Source organism: Hemiscyllium ocellatum, chromosome 6 (assembly GCF_020745735.1).
Source record: "Hemiscyllium ocellatum isolate sHemOce1 chromosome 6, sHemOce1.pat.X.cur, whole genome shotgun sequence".
In the NCBI taxonomy this organism is placed as follows: domain Eukaryota; kingdom Metazoa; phylum Chordata; class Chondrichthyes; order Orectolobiformes; family Hemiscylliidae; genus Hemiscyllium; species Hemiscyllium ocellatum.
The window spans coordinates 3065914-3083094 of record NC_083406.1 but is presented as its reverse complement, the minus strand read 5'-3'; the positions used below and the strand labels follow the sequence as shown (position 1 = coordinate 3083094).

At 42.5% G+C, this 17181-nt stretch overlaps 1 protein-coding gene across 1 annotated transcript; it reads right to left on the bottom strand.

Annotated features, from left to right (window-relative positions):
- Positions 1–2075: 2075 nt before the first annotated feature.
- On the bottom strand, positions 2076–17022 carry LOC132816613 (protein-lysine methyltransferase METTL21C-like). The gene is made up of 4 exons (XM_060826428.1): positions 16917–17022; positions 12796–12953; positions 6829–6946; positions 2076–2510 (listed from the first exon to the last, which is right to left on the bottom strand). Exons 1-4 carry the CDS (start codon positions 17020–17022, stop codon positions 2101–2103), a joined length of 792 nt encoding a protein of 263 aa, XP_060682411.1. The 3' UTR covers positions 2076–2100.
- Positions 17023–17181: the final 159 nt, after the last annotated feature.

Sequence of the window (17181 nt, the reverse complement as noted above, 5' to 3'; positions counted from 1 at the left end):
TGCCTTCTTGACCTGCAATCTTCTTCCTGACCTCTCCGCCTCGCCCCCTCTCCAGCCTGTCAGCTCATGCACTTAATCCCTCTTTCAAAAGCAAACTATGCTTTATTTAAAACTTCGCGACCCTCATAATCATTGCGAAACAGTTTCGCTGGCACTAAGAGGGTAATTGTACATTTGTCGCAAAAGTAAAACTTCTCCAAATACATCATGTTTAATTAGAGAAGTTACCATTATTTTAGCTTCTATATTAATTCAATTTGAAAATCTCAATTCAAAGTGAAGAATTTTAAGTGTTCTTAACATGCTGGTTTTCTGTATTTGGATATGTCAGTGTGATTGGCTTCTTACCTGCTTGCCGTCATCACAGCTGCTGCACATTCCTTGGCTAGGTCCTAGGTTCAAACTGCAATCAGGAAGAGAAAGCAGCATCATTGAAATCACTAGTCCGTCACGATCAGTGGGTAGCACTGTTGCCTTGCATGTGGTCACAAGATCCAGTCCAATGTCTCGTACCTGTGCAGAGTTTGAGTACTCTCCAGAGTTCACACCTTACAAATTTACAATGATCTTCCAGGATTGAGCAAGTGAAATTTTTATAGCTTTTTCCTTCTGTAGAACTGCAAACTGTTCGGCGAAACTCCTTAATGTGCATGAGTCATAATTACCATCCTGACGATGTTATCAAAACAGAGCTTTTGTAGATTATCAATTTTGGGATCTAATTGATTAGTGGCTACCACAGATCATTGTGTCTACATTCTGGTCCCCTCTGACAGGTGGATATCAGATAGGGGATAGTTAAAATGGACCTCAATCTCCTCTCCCATCAGGCCAATAGTAATTTTCGTAATAGGTTTCAAGGTCACGGAGACCACCCAAAGTGAATGTGAAATGGTAAATACACAGATCGGACATGGATGATCAAAAGCCTCGGTCAGACATGTCCAAATCGAAAGGAAAACACTAGGTCTCTCCAGACCTGGGTTCTCAGCCCCCCGCTGGTCTTGAATATTGCCTGATAACACCAGCTCAATCCCACCCTTACCCTTGTGCTACTACTCCAGATAGTCCCTGGACACTTGATGGAATTATCAAAGAGTATGCAAGCTGTTCCCCAACTTGTGGCTGTAGCATGCCATCTGCATTGACCCTCTTTTTGAGTGGTTGAACCAGGAACATTTGGAAAGGTGCACTAGAGGTAGCCATACACTTATTGAATGGTGGAGCATGTTCTTCTGTTCCTGTCATCAGCTACTAACCCTGTCACTCATTGGTTTGTCACTCTGTTCAAATGCTGATGGTTCAGGTTATGCATGGTTCATCGTATCTGGCCCACACACGCTAACTGGACAGTTGTAGGAGTGGAGTCCATTTTTGTCACAGTGCATTGTCACATGTCGACTGCAAAGTGATTTGACTTTTATAATAGTGACAGCTGACAGGTCAAAGCCCTAAAGCATGGTAATCTGATTTTCATTCCCTCAGGGTTTAACAGGCCCTGAGGTTTGAACGCTGGTGTTTTCTGCATTTCTTCACAGCTTTGACAAAGTGCAGTAACACCAATGCCTCACATTGTGCCCAGACCACACTCTTGTATCCAGTAGCCTCAGAACTCAGTGGGCATGAACATGATAGCTTCAGCTGCTGTAATCACCCACACCCCTTCTCCAACCCGGGGACAGCAGTCCAAACTATTGGGGCACATTTTCCTGGGGAGGGTTTGCAGATTCAGGAATTGTCCCAACTCTGCTCTCTTGGGTCCAAAGTAAAAATTCAGTTAATGCCAGAATTTCTTCCCCTGCTCCACCACCTTCATTTTTTAAATATAGCAGATTTATTACCAACTCAAAATTAAAATAAGTAGCAAACAGTGCAAACTATTGATGAATTTGTAATATATTGCGGAGTGCTCCATGTTGTCATAGAAGCTGGTCTATGATATAAACTGACTTTTGAAACTATTGAATAATTCATCAAAAGAATAATATTCAGTGCTAAAATTTCTAAAGCATCAATATACAGGATTTATTTAAAATAGATGTATTGTGACCATTCTTTTTGACAAGTGCATTGTTTTGAATGTAGCTCATGTTTTCCCCACTAAGTATTCTTCATTAATTGTGACTTTGTTGTCGCTTTAATTATTATAACTTCTGCATGAGGGATATTTGCCAGCATAACAGTTTCAAATTTTGCCTTGAATTTTTCCAAAAATTCACAGTCTGAATTAAATCTCAATTTGTTTGCCCATAAGATCACACTGTCTGGTTGACAGAAATACTCAAATGTAGCCATTAAATCATCCAGGCAATTATGATGATAAACAACATCAGCTGCCAAAATATAATCGTAGTGATGAACAGATTGAGGAAAGTTTTTATCTAAATCTACATTCCAAACCAGCTCCTTAACTTGAGGTTGATGCTTGCTTCTGCATCGTGTATTTCTCATGAGATTACTACGCAAGTTTCCAATTGCACAGGGGAGATCGGTACTGGTGACATTAGCACCTGAGAGAAAGCACACATAATCATATAGAAGCACAGAAAATTGTCAACATTATTATTCTTCCAATTTCAGAAAACGCTAACAAAATATTATTCAATATTTGTAAATTAATTAGACGGATTGAAATTAGTTTGCATGTGACTTCACATTAGATGGAGGGATTGTGTAAACGTAAAACTTAATGAGTTATTTCCATCAAAATTCTTGATTAACTGACCGATTACTTTGCAATTGATCTGGGAGAGAAACTGCGAAGCTTAAAAAAAAATTGATTAGGGTTGCATCAAATGTTTCATTTTTTTAAAAGAATCTGACAGCCAGTCCTAACCCAATGTTCGGACATAAGGGAAGCAGAACAAAGGATTAGCAGCTTTTCCATTTCCAGGAGACTGACTGGCAGTTGCATTATTTCACTAAAGGTGAACCTGGTTACTCATGCCTTGGAAAGTCTGGCAACTGAGAAGCAAGTACAGTTTGGGAGAGTAGGTAAGTGCCTTTCCAGAACTGCTTGTTTGAAGACCCTATCTGCTGAGTCTTTTCCACTGTCATGCTGCCAAATTGTGTGCTCATATGACTTCACTCTTTCTTTTATTCATTCTCAGGATGTGGGTGTATCACTATCTAGGCCGACATTTATTGTCCATTCCTAATTGCCCACATGTCACCCACATTGCTGTGGCTCTGGAATCAGATGTAGGCCAGACCAGGTAAGGATGGCAGTTTCCTTCCCTGAAGGATATTAGTGAACCAGACAGGTTTTTTCCCGACAATCGACAGTGGTTTCTTGGTCGTCATAAGTCTGAATTCCAGATTTTTATTCAATTCAGATTCTATCATCTGCCATATTTTCCTGGGACATTACCTGACTCTCTGGATTAATAGTCGAGAGTGTGGTTCTGGAAAAGCACAGCAGGTCAGGCAGCACCCAAGGAGTAGGAAAGTTGACGTTTCAGGCAAAAGCCCTTCATCAGGATGCTGCCCGACCTGTGCTTTTCCAGCACCACACTCTCAACTCTGATCTCCAGCATATGCATTCCCCACTTTCTCTGGATTAATAGTCCAGCAATAATATCACAAAACCGTCGACTCCCCTTTGCCCATGTTGACCCGTACTTAGAGTATTACAGTGCAGTACAGGTCCAGCCCTCGATGTTGCACCGAACTGTGAACCCAATCGGGAGCCCATCTAATCTACATTATTCCATTCTCATCCATATGTCTGTCCAATAACTATTTAAATGCCCTTAAAGTTCTCAAAGAACTCAATAAAGCTTGTGATAGCCATGTTGACTATCCCTAATCAACTTACTCCTCTCTCGATGATTATCTCTTATAACCTTTCTCAACTTTACCCACAACCAAAGTAAGGCTCACAGGTCTATAATTTCCAGGGTTGTCTCTACTCCCTTTCTTGAACAAGAGAACATTTGCTATCCTCCAGTCTTCTGGCACTGTTCCTGTAGACAATGACAACATAAAGATCAAAACCAAAGTCTCGTCAGTCTCCTCCCTGGCTTCCCAGAGAATTCTAGGATAAGTCTCATCCGGCACAGGGGATTTATCTATTTTTACTCTTTCCAGAATTGCTAACAGCTCCTCCTTACGCATGTGCGTAGGAAATCATGTCTCACAAACTTGATTGAGTTTTTTGAAGAAGTAACAAAGAAGATTGATGAGGGCAGAGCAGTAGGTGTGATCTATATGGACTTCGGTAAGGCGTTAGACAAGGTTCCCCTTGGGAGACTGATTAGCAAGGTTAGATCTCATGGACTACAGGGAGAACTAGCCATTTAGATACAGAACTGGCTCACAGATAGAAGACAGAGGGTGGTAATGGAGGAGGATTGTTTTTCAGACTGGAGGCCTGTGACAGTGGAGTGCCACAAGGATCGGTGCTGGGCCCTCTACTTTTTTGTCATTTGCTTAAATGATTTAGATGTGAGCATAAGAGGTACAGTTGGTAAGTTTGCAGGTGACACCAAAATTGGAGGTGTAGTGGACAACGAAGAGGGTTACCTCAGATTACAACAGATTCTCGACCAGATGGGCCAATGGGCTGAGGAGTGGCAGATGGAGTTTAATTCAGATAAATGCGAGGTGCTGCATTTTGGGAAAGCAAATCTTAGCAGGACTTATGCACTTAATGGTAAGGTCCTAGGGAGTGTTGCTGAACAAAGAGAACTTGGAGTGCAGGTTCATAGCTCCTTGAAAGTGGAATCGCAGGTAGATAGGATAGTGAAGAAGGTGTTTGGTATGCTTTCCTTTATTGGTCAGAGTATTGAGTACAGGAGTTGGGAGGTCATGTTGCGGCTGTACAGGACATTGGTTAGGCCACTGTTGGAATATTGCGTGCAATTCTGGTCTCCTTCCTATCGGAAAGATGTTGTGAAACTTGAAAGGGTTCAGAAAAGATTTACAAGGATGTTGCAAGGGTTGGAGGAACTGAGCTATAGAAAGAGGCTGAACAGGCTGGGGCTGTTTTCCCTGAAGTGTCGGGGCTGAGGGGTGACCTTATAGTGGTTTACAAAATTATGAGGGGCATGGATAGGATAAATAGACAAAGTATTTTCCCTGGGGTCGGGGAGTCCAGAACTAGAGGGCATAGGTTTAGGGTGAGAGGGGAAAGATATCAAGGAGACCTAAGAGGCAACTTTTTCACGCAGATGGTGGTACGTGTATGGAATGAGCTGTCAGAGGATGTGGTGGAGGCTGGTACAATTGCAACATTTAAGAGGCATTTAGATGGGTGTATGAATAGGAAGGGTTTGGAGGGGTATGGGCCGAGTGCTGGCAGGTGGGACTAGATTTGGGTTGGGATGTCTGTTCGGCACGGACAGGTTGGACCGAAGGGTCTGTTTCCATGCTGTACATCTCTATGACCTCAATCCCATCAATATTCTCAATATTTTCTTCGACCATATTGTCTTTTTCTCGTGTGAACACTGACAAAAAAAGTATTCTAAATCCAGGAACTTGCAGTAACCATTCCTGTCCCTGCTCTATCCATGTCTCTGAAATAGCTACAATGTCGAAGTCTCAGGTACCAACCCATGCTGCAAGGTCACCCACCTTATTCTGGATGCTCCTGGTGTTGAAATCGACACACTTCAAACCAACTTCTTGCCTGCCGGTGCCTTCTTGCGATCTTGAAATCTTAGCTCTGACCTCACTACTCTCATCTTCCCGTATACTGAAACTATAACTTAGGTTCCCATCCCCCTTCTGTGTTAGTGTAAACCTACCTGAAGAGTAATAGCAAGTTCAACCCCCCCACCCCCACCCCCGCCTCGCCCCCTCCCAGTTTATTGGTACCCCTCTGGTTCAGATGAAGACCATCTTGTAGAGGTCCCACCTACCCCAGAAAGAGCCCCAATTATCCAGGAATCCAAAACCCCCTCTCCTGCACCATCCCTGCAGCCACGTGATCAACTCCTCTCTCTCCCTATTCCTTCACTAGCACATGTAAAAAGTGAGGTCTGCAGATGCTGGAGATCAGAGCTGAAAATGTGTTGCTGGTTAAAGCACAGCAGGATCCAAGGAACAGGAAATTCGACGTTTCGGGCCAGAGCCACATCATCTGCAATAGATGATGTGTGTGGAGGTGCAGGTGAATTTGTGGCGGATATGGAAGGATCCCTTGGGGCCTTGGAGAGAAGTAAGGGAGGAGGTGTGGGCGCAAGTTTTGCATTTCCTTCGGTTGCAGGGGAAGGTGCCGGGAGTGGAGGTTGGGTTGGTGGGGGGTGTGGACCTGACGAGGGAGTCACTCCAGCTTGTCTCAGTCGATTCCCTTGGACTCAGCACCGCCCTCCTAACCTGCAATCCTCTCCGCCCCCACCCCCTCTCCGGCCTATTACCCTCACCTTGACCTCCTTCCACCTATCACATCTCCATCGCCCCTCCCCCCTACCTTTTATCTGAGCCTGCCTGGCACCCTCTCCTCATTCCTGATGAAGGGCTCTGGCCCGAAACATCGAATTTCCTGTTCCTTGGATGCTGCCTAACCTGCTGTGCTTTAACCAGCAAAACATTTTCACGAGCACGTGGCATGGGCAACAAATCAGAGATAAGAACTCTGTTTGTTCTAGCTCTAGGCTTCCACCATAGCTCCCTGAATTCCTGTCTTAAATCCCATCTCTCTTCCTACTTACTTAATCTGCTTCATCTCCAAACAATTCCAGGGGATCCAATCTCTCTAAAATTGTCTTGTCCAAGTGTTTATTATTTAATTGAAACACCTCTGGATACCTTATAATATCTAAGAAGCTATTTCGATGCAAGTTGTTATTACAAGGTTGAAAACGGGGGGAAATGTGTAATTACCTAGTAAGACAGCAAAAATAGATGCGAGTCCTGTTCCAGCACCCAGTTCGATTATTTTCTTATCATCAAGGTTGAATTCGTTCCAGTTGCATTCCAGAAAATGGCACAGCTCAACTGCCTATCAAAAGATTAGATTAGATTACTTACAGTGTGGAAACAGGCCCTTCGACCCAACAAGTCCACACCGACCCGCCGAAGCGCAACCCACCCAGACCCCTACATTTACCCCTTACCTAACACTACGGGCAATTTAGCATGGCCAATTCACCTGACCCACACATCTTTGGACTGTGGGAGGAAACCGGAGCACCTGGAGGAAACCCACGCAGACACGGGGAGAATGTGCAAACTCCACACAGTCAGTCACCTGAGGCGGGAATTGAACCCGGGTCTCAGGCGCTGTGAGGCAGCAGTGCTAACCACTGTGCCACCGTGCCGCCCACAATTATAAACCTGATTAATATCTAAAATATCAGTGATATCACTGAAGGTTGCTCAAATGGAAGTATTCACCCCCAAGAAACATATTTATTGGAATTCAGAGGCATAGGAAACTTGAGCAAGATCCTGTCCTGAATCTTAAGCTACACTAGGACAGTTTGTACAGGGACAGGATTTACTTACTTTTGGAAAAATATGGACTTATTAGCGATAGGCAGGATAACTTTGTACAGGGAGGTCATGTCTCACAAACTTGATTCAGTTTTTTGAGGAAGTGACGAAGATGATTGATGAGGGAAGGGTGGTGACTGTTATCCATATGGAGCTGCAAATGTGTTGCTGGTCAAAGCACAGCAGGCCAGGCAGCATCTCAGGAATAGAGAATTCGACGTTTCGAGCATAAGCCCTTCACTTCGAATTCTCTATTCCTGAGATGCTGCCTGGCCTGCTGTGCTTTGACCAGCAACACATTTGCAGCTGTGATCTCCAGCATCTGCAGACCTCATTTTTTACTCGTTATCCATCTGGACTTTAGCAAGACCTTTGACCAGGTCCCTCATGGCAGGCTGATATAGAAAGTGACGTCACGTGGGATCTGTGGTGACCTGGTTGGATGGATACAAAACTGGCTTGGTCACAGACGACAGAGAATAATGGTGGAAGGGTGTTTCTCTGACTGGGGATCAGTGATGTTCTGCAGGGATCAGTGTTGGGGCCCCTGTTGTTTGTAACATATATCAATGATTAGGAGGAGAGTGTAGTTGGCCTGTTTAGTAAGTTAGCTGATGACACAAAGTTTGGGAGAGCTGCAGATAGTAAGGAGGATTGCCAGAGGATACAGGAGGATATAGATAGGCTGGCGACTTGGGAATCCCCATGAAAATAGAAAGCACCAACTGGGTGATGTCATGCTTGAGCAGGGCTTCCAGCGTCAGGCCACTCGTACCCTTTTTGCTCTGGTGGAAAGGTCTAGACTGAAGTTTCTTTACTAGACACATTACAATTTTCCTTGGCTCTTACACCATGAAATATTGTGTCATTTGTCAGGCATGCTGTCCACTCTACCACAGACTTTCCCTTTAGTTTTACCCCACCCTGTAGTCCCTTGTCTCCCACACCCCCCACCATTCCCCATCAACCTCCCCCCCCCCCCCCCCCACCCCATCCCACAACCTTCACTCACTGAAAGCTAATTCTTTTTGCTTTCTTCATAATTCATGAAGGATTGTGAAGACCTTTGTCTCTTTCCACAGGTTCTGACTTACCTACATTTTCATTTACTCCAGACTTTCAGCATCTGCAGTGTTTTGTTTTAGTGGAAGTCAGACTACATTGGCTCCGTGCGCAGTTATCAGGTTAGAAGGGAGCATCAGTTTTCAATATATGTCGTACACCAGGCTAAAGAAAGGCATCCTTATTTTTGGTGTCTCTCGAAGAGTAGAATTTGAAAATTATTGCATTACAGTTTCACAAGGATTGCTGGCCATTTATCTCTTTTATGCCAAACCTGTTTTCTACTGATATGTGAAACAACTTGGTGACTCAGCGTGCTGGGTGTAGATTGACAAGTTGTTTATTCTAGCCCCACAATTCAATACTTTTTATCTTGATACTATTCAGAGGGTCTGTGAGTTGATAATGGGAATAATTATCACTGAGTACACAAATTTTTTGAAAAATATTTGTTCGTGGGATGTGGGAGTTGTTGGCTAGAATACAATTATTGCCCATCCCTAATTACCCAGAGGGCAGTTAAGATGAATGTGCCTGAATGTTTCCCGCCCAATAGGTCTGACCTCCATATTCAGGAAGTGCTTTGAAAGGCTGGTCATGACACACATCACCTCCAGTCTCCTAGCCTGCCTCAATCTCCTAGAATTTACCTACTGACATAAGAGGTCCACAGCAGATGCACATCCCTAGTCCTGCGCTCATCCCTGGAACATCTGGACAACAAGGGACACCTACATCAGACTCCTGCTCATTGATTACAGCTCTGCCTTCAACACCATGATCCCCTCCAGACTGATCTTAAAACTCTGTGACCTTGGTCTTGGCTCTGCCCCCTGCAACTGGATCCTCAGCTTCCTGACCCACAGACCTCAATCAGTGAAGATAGACAATATCACTTCTTCCACTATAACACTCAACACTGGAGTTCCCCAAGGATGCATCCTCAGCCCTCTACTGTACTTCCTGTAAACCCTCAACTGTTGACAAATTCTGAATGAATGCCATCTACAAGTTTGCTGATGACAGCATTGTGGTAGGACAGATCTCAGTAATGATGAGTCAGAATACAGAAAGGAGATATAGTGCTTGGTGATGTGGTTCAATGAGAACAATCTCTCCCCACATCAGCAAAACTAAAGAACTGATCATTGACTTCAGAAAGAAAAGAGGAGAACACACCCATCCCCATCTACATCAATGAAGCTGGGGTTTGAGAGGGTGGACAGCGTCAAGTTCATGAGAGTGACAAGAGCTGGCAACCTCTCCTGGACTTCCCACATAGATGCAACAGTCAAGAGGCACAACAACGCCTCTTCTTCCTCAGGTGGCTCAGGAGATTTGGCATGTCCATTAGCACCCTCACCATCTCCTACAAATGCACCATAGAAAGCATGTTGTCTGGGTGCATAACTGCTCTGTCGAGGACTGAGAGAAACTACAGAAGGTGGTGTGCACAGCCCAGACAATCATGGAAGCCAACCTTCCATCCATGGAATCCATTTACAGAGGAACCTCGATCATCCAGCATTCGGTTATTCGAATATCGGATATCCGGTGGGATCGCAAGGTCCCGATGATCGGCTAACCTATGTTGTCTGACATTCAATTATCCAGAATTTGACTAACTGAATGAAATACTCTCCGCCTGTGTCCTTTGGATAATTGAGGTTCCTCTGTACATGGCTCAGTGCCACAGCAAGGCTGCCAGCATCATCAAAGAAAAATCACATCCTCAGTAATGCTCTCCTACAACCTCTTCCCTGAGGCAGGAGACACAGAAGCTTGAACACACACACACACACACCAGCTGTAGTTTGTCCAAGTTTGCGGATGACACTAAGATGAGTGGCAGAGCAAAGTGTGCAGAAGACTGTGAAACTTTGCAGAGGAACATAGATGAGTGGGCAAAGGTGTGGCAGATGGAGTACAATGTTAATAAATACAAAGTCATCCATTTTGGGAGAACGTGTCCTACAATCTTATACTTCACAACCCCCTGATGAACAAACAGCGCTCCCAAAGCCAGTGCTTCCAAATAAACCTGTTGGACCATGACCTGTGTTTTGTAATTTTTAATTTTGGTAGGAATAATAGTAAAAAGGACTATTATTTGAATGGTAAAATGTTGCAGCACGCTGCTGTGCAGAGGGACCTGGGTGCCCTTGTGCATGAATCACAGAGGGTTGGTCTGCAGGTACAACAGGTAATTAGGAAGGCAAATGGAATTTTGTCCTTCATTGCTAAAGGGGTTCAGTTTAAAAGCAAGGTGGTTATATTACAGCTGTACAAGGTGCTGGTGAGGCCACACCTGGAGTACTGTGTGCAGTTTTGGTCTCCTTATTTGAGAAAGGATGTACTGGCACTGGAGGGGATGCAGAGGGGGTTCACTGGGTTGATTCTGGAGTTGAGGGGGTTGGCTTATGAGGAGAGACTGAGTAGACTGGGATTATATTCATTGGAATTCAAAAGAATGAGGGGAGGATCTTATAGAAACATATAGGATTATGAAGGGAATAGATAGGATAGAAGTAGAGAGGATGTTTCCACTGGCTGGTGAAACTAGGACAAGAGGGCATAGCCTCCAGATTAAAGGGAGCGGATTTAGGACTGAATTGAGAAAGAGCTTCTTCACCCAGAGGGTTGTGAATCTATGGAATTCCCTGCCCAATGAAGTGGTCAATGCTACCTCAGTACATGTTTTTAGAGCCAAGAGTTGTTTTAAAACAGATACGGTGAGAGGGCGGGTAAGTGGAGCTGAGTCCATGGAAAGAAGAGCCATGATCTTATTGAATAGTGGAGCAGGTTCGAAGAGCCGGACGGCCTATTCCTGCTCCTGGTTCTTATGGTCTTATATTTACTTACTAATAATTGCCCCTCCTTCTGACTACTCCATGATTGTTATATAAATGTTGAATGCTGATGGCACCTATTTGCTGATTTTGACAGTGGCTGCTTTTAGAGAAATTTGTGAACATAGATGATGTTAATTACTCCCTTTGTGTATTGTTTTACATTTAGTTCAGCCCCTTTCACAAATGGCTGTACAACACATTCCAACTAATAATCAAAAAACTCAACATGTTATTGTAATTATTTAAAAGTTTAATTTCAAAATTAATAGAGTAACTTTTAATAGAGAGTTAACTTGGCCCCAGAATGAAAAGGTTAACATATGAGGAATGTTTGAAGACTTTGGGTCTATACTTGATGGAATTTAGAAGGATGTGGGGGGATCTAATTGAAACTTACAGAATGGCTGGACAGAGTAGATGTTGGGAAGATGTTTCCATTGGTAGGAGAGACTGAGACCCGAGGGCACAGCCTTAGAGTAAAGAGAAGATCTTTGAGAACGGAAATAAGGATAAACTCCTTCAGTCAGAGAGTGGTGAATCTATGGAATGCATTACCACAGAAGGCTGTGGAGGCCAGATCATTGAGTATATTTAAAACTGAGAGAGATAGGTTCTTGATTTTAAGGGGATCAAGGTTTATGGGGAGAATGGGGTTGAGAAACTTATCAGCCATGATTGAATGGCAAAGCAGACTCAATGGGCTGAATGGCCTAATTCCTGCTCCTATGTCTTATGGTCTTAGGGTCTTAACTAATTTAGTACATTCCACCTCATCACTAATCATAGGAATTCATTTACAATTTCAGATGCTACATTAGATTATCTAATCTAAAATATGGTGATAATGTAAAAGGAATCTATTTTAATTTTAACTCTCTGTTGAACACATTTACACTTTTTCTGTTCATTTGGTCTCATCGGTCAGGGCAGAGTTCATCAGAGGGTTGGGTGCATGCTGTGTTGTGATCCCTTGTAAAAGCCTTCCCACTAGGGGATGGGAGTGAGTTCAGGCTGTGATCTCTCAACTGCAGCCTTCCCAACTCGTGAAGTCACCCAGGTTTGGTCAGGGCAGAGTTTAGATTATGTCCCATCAAAGGGCAGAGTTCCCACCAGGTGAAGTCTCACAGAGTCTGCCTTGTGGTGAACTGCAGTCATTCAAATGAACCGAAAACATTCACAACCGTGGCTTTACAGGATGCATGAACTAGTGAATTCTTCTCCATGTGTCCTCCATTGCCACAGTTAGCACCTTAGAACTCTAGGATGCTATGCAAATTCCATTGTTACAGTTGTTATAAATTGATAAATGGTAGCAAATGTATACCAGCTCCTGTGAACCAGAGAAAATGTGTTTGTTCATTTTGTTTTATTCTGTCTCCCATGATTTTCCTTCTCCCCTAGTCTAAGTTCCACATGTTTTTTCTGCTTAAGTAAAACGTACCGCTGGCCAGGTAATAGCTCCAAAGTGATCAATGGATTGGTGGATGGTGATTTCATAACCTGCAAAGTTGTAGCTTTCCTTTGTAACCAAACTGTAAACTGAAGGGGACCAAATCCTATTCACTGCATCTGAAGGTCTTTTGACATCGGTGAGAATTTCTAGTAGAAAGAAACCATAAATCTACAGTTAATAAGGAAAATATCATTTTAACTCAATTCATAACAAGTTACCAATGATTCATCCATTTATGAACATTACTCTTATGTAAGCCCCAGTTTGTTGTTCTTGCACATGCATTCAGAATTAAAAATAAAACACTTGAATAAGATCTGCCTTCCATTTTCTGACTCCATTACCTCCTAAAGGAGATTTTAAACTGCTACCTTAAACTGCTACAAGGTACAGAAAGCAGAGTCCTCTGTTTCATTGTTAATAACTCCAGGCCTTTCCCAAGCCTGAATTCCCTATCTCTCCCACTCGACATCTTATTTGCCGCTGCCCTTCATCCCTGAGCTTGATCTGTCTCAACCAATGTTCCATAATTCCCTTCTCCACCCACTACATCCCTTCCAGATTCAGCGTCTGTGAACCATCCAAGTCTGGCTTTCACTGTGAAAGGCTCACTGGAAAAGGAAGTTGGTCTTCAAGATATAGTTTAACCAAGGATTGCTCACTGGGGATGAAGTAGTTTTAGGCTAGCAATGGGATAGGCCTGAGTTCAGATGGTCACTTGATCTCTTTGCTGCAGATCATTTGTACAGGGCAGAATTCAGGAAAAGCAACATTTACTTTCAAAGGGAGATATGTCAATACCTTGTAACGCCAACAATCTCCATAAGAGCCTGAAATGTACGGAGGCTAGAATTCCTTCCTTGCAGCTTTGATATGAAATGACTAAATTCCAAAATTATTGACACAAAATTGCTAATACATAATTTTTGGAACAAGGCAGCAGGAGTAGTTAGTCTCTGAGGTCTGCTCCACAGTTTGAGACCTTAGCTGATTATCTCCTTCAAAGAGGTTTTCTGGTGTTATTCTCATAAACTCTTGATGTCATGAATGTCTAATGATCTTTGAACCCAGATTCCTTGCCATTGCTGTCTGAAATCTACTCCACTCATAACATGATAAATGATTTACTTCCTCATTAAAATATACTTGCAAAATCTATTTGTAGAAAAAAACAACAAAACATTTGCTAAAAGATAAATTTTAAACATGGCTTTTGTTCAAAAATCACTGCCTCCTTCAAACAACGTGAAGAAAATTGAGGTCAAGACAGAGAGGTTTTTTATAATAAACAGTATGAAGGAGAATTACAGGTTATTAAAATGTTGAAATAAATATAGAAGCCCTAAGGTTTGAGAAATTTCACTGCAGATATATGATGTGTACATGACAATGACATGTATCGCTATCCATAGTTGATGTTAAAGACTGCACTCACAAATTTTTCACAAATCTAGCAAAGGAATACCTTTAGAAACATAAATGCTGAGCTAGCTATTATAACCATATAAATCTATGTCTTTTCCAAATGGAATATGGGCCCAAATTTTATTGTCCACAGGAAATGATGGTACTTGCTGATGGCCTCAAAGAAAGCTGACCACTGAATCAAATGTCATTGCTTTCCTGTTTGCAGAGATCTCCCTAAATCTGACTCTCTATCGAGCGGATGCCAAGGTGGCCAGATTGATTGTGTCATCAGTGTAGATATCCAATCAAATTGAAGTCTGCTCACTGTCAGCAAATCAGAAAGTAAAATCCTTCACATCATTTAAATTTTACAGAAAGCAAAATAAATCATTGGAACATGATTCTGAGCTTAAGGTAGAATCCAAAACATCATAAACTTCCTTAAAAATCTTTTTTTAATAATTACATTTGTCATTTAGCATGTACAAAATTAACTTTTAAGTACCATGAGATCTTTCAGCAGGAATTATGAATTTAGTATGTTATTAGAAACTCATACTATAGTCTGATGGAGGTGGTGGAGTATAAAAGTGTAGAAGGATAAGCAGCAATGCAAGGAGTTCCGTGCTGAACTGCACATAGACTAACTCTTGACATTGCTGTCACTTTCAATGGAGTAATAGGCTTGAGTGCCCTCATTGCTACCAAAAAATCCAGGTCATAATTCTAGTTACATTTGTCTTACTACTGTTGTTAAATCTTCCTCTATTTTCCATATAGCCTTTTTCTCGTTATAATAGTTCTGCACAGTGATCTTCAAACAATCATCCATGTACATAGATCCCTGAAAGTTGCCACCCAGATTGATAGGGTTGTTAAGGAGGCATACAGTGTGTTAGCTTTAATAGTAGAGGGATCGAATTTTGGAACCATGAGGTCATGCTGCAGACGTCCAAAAGTCTGGTGCGGCCGCACTTGGAGTATTGTGTGCAGTTCTAGTCACCGCATTATAGGAAGGATATGGAGCTTTGGAAAGGGTTCAGAGGACATTTACTAGGATATTGCCTGGTATGGAGGGAAGGTCTTAGGAGGAAAGGTTGAGGGACTTGAGGCTGTTTTCATTAGGGAGAATAATGTTGAGAGGTGACTTAATTGAGACACATAAGATAATCAGAGGGTTAGATAGAGTGGACAGTGACAGTATTTTTCCTCGGATAGCGATGGCTAGCATGAGGGGACATAGCTTTAAATTGAGGGAGTGATAGATATAGGACAGATGTCAGAGGTGGTTTCTTTACTCAGTAGTAGTAGGGGCGTGGAATGCACTGCCTGCAACAGTTGTAGATTTGCCAACTTTATGGACATTTAAATGGTTATTGGACAGGCATATGGACAAGAATGGAGTAGTGTAGGTTAGATGGGCTTCAGATTGGTTTCACAGGTTGACACAACATTGAGGACCGAATGGCCTGTACTACACTGTGATTTTGTCTGTTCTAGACTATAGGGTAGATGATGGCCTAGTGGTATTATCACTGGACTGTCAATCTCGAGACCTAGATAATATTCTGGGCACCTGAGTCTGAACCCCACCATTGAGTGAAAGTAAAAATCTAGAATGAAGAGCCACACTGATGGCCATGAATCCATTGTCGGTTGTTGGAAAAACCCATCTGGTTCACAAACGTCTTTCAGGGAAGGAAGCTGCCATCCTTACCTGGTGTGGCCTACATGTGACTCCAGACCCACAGCAATGGGTTGACTTTTAACTGCCCTCTGGGCAATAAATGCTGGCTTTGCCAGCAAAGCCCACATTTATTTTATAGTCCACTGATTCAACTTGATGATACTTTATATTAGAAACTAAACACATTCTTTATATTTATTAATTGTACTCAAGCATATTGTCTAAAAGGTGAGAGACTGCAGAGCTCTGAGATTCAAAGGGAGCTGGGTGTCTATGTGCATGAATCACAGTAAGTTAGTTTGCAGACACAGCAAGTCATTTGGAGCAGTAACAGAATGATGTTGTACATTTCAGGCGAAGTGAACACAAGCATAGGGAGATTTTGCTTTACTTATACAAAGTACTGGTGAGATCACATCTGAAGTAGTGTGTACAGAATTAGTCTCCTTATTTCAGAAATGCATTGGAAGCAGTTCAGAGAAGGTTTACCAGACTAATATCTAATTGGGAAGGGCTGTGGGAGTCTCTCATGAGGAAAAGCTGCACAGATTCACCTTGTATTCAGTGAGCTTTGGAACAGCAAGAGGTGACTTTATTGAAACAGAAGATCCTGAGGCTTCTTGACATGGTAAAGCTGACAAGATATTTCTTGTGTGAGAATCTAGAACTAGTGGGTCACTGTTTAAAGGGTCATTGTCCATTTAAAATGAAGCTGAGGAGAATATTTTCACACAGACAGTGGTGAATGTTTGGAACCCTCTCTCAAAAGGCTGGAGAAATGGAATCTTTACAATTGATTATTGACAAGCAAAGGGTGAAACATTACCAGCACGAGGTGGGAACGTGTGAGCTTGTTAAATACAGGGAGCACCTAATTGTTTTCCTGCTGGTAATTTCTATGTTCACATCTATTCTCCCATTACAGTACACACACCTGTGCTCCAAAAGAATGGTAAATACACTACAAGGATATTCAACAAATATAGTGAAATATATTGTTTAAATGTTACTCTACCTTCATTTTCATCAGAAGATTCAGTTTCTGAATGTTCTTCCTGGTTCTGAATTTCACATTCCTCTTCATCCTCTGCAGATATTTCTAATGTAGAGATCGTCTCCATTGCAACACTACAAAGTTACAGATCGGATTACTGATGAGTAACACCTCGTAGATGCCAGTTGATTGGTGTTTAGTGAGTGGGGATGAGGGATAACAAACAGGATGTTGGCCCCACTTCAACAGCAAGAACAGACCTGTGAACAGGCAGGGAACAGAGGGA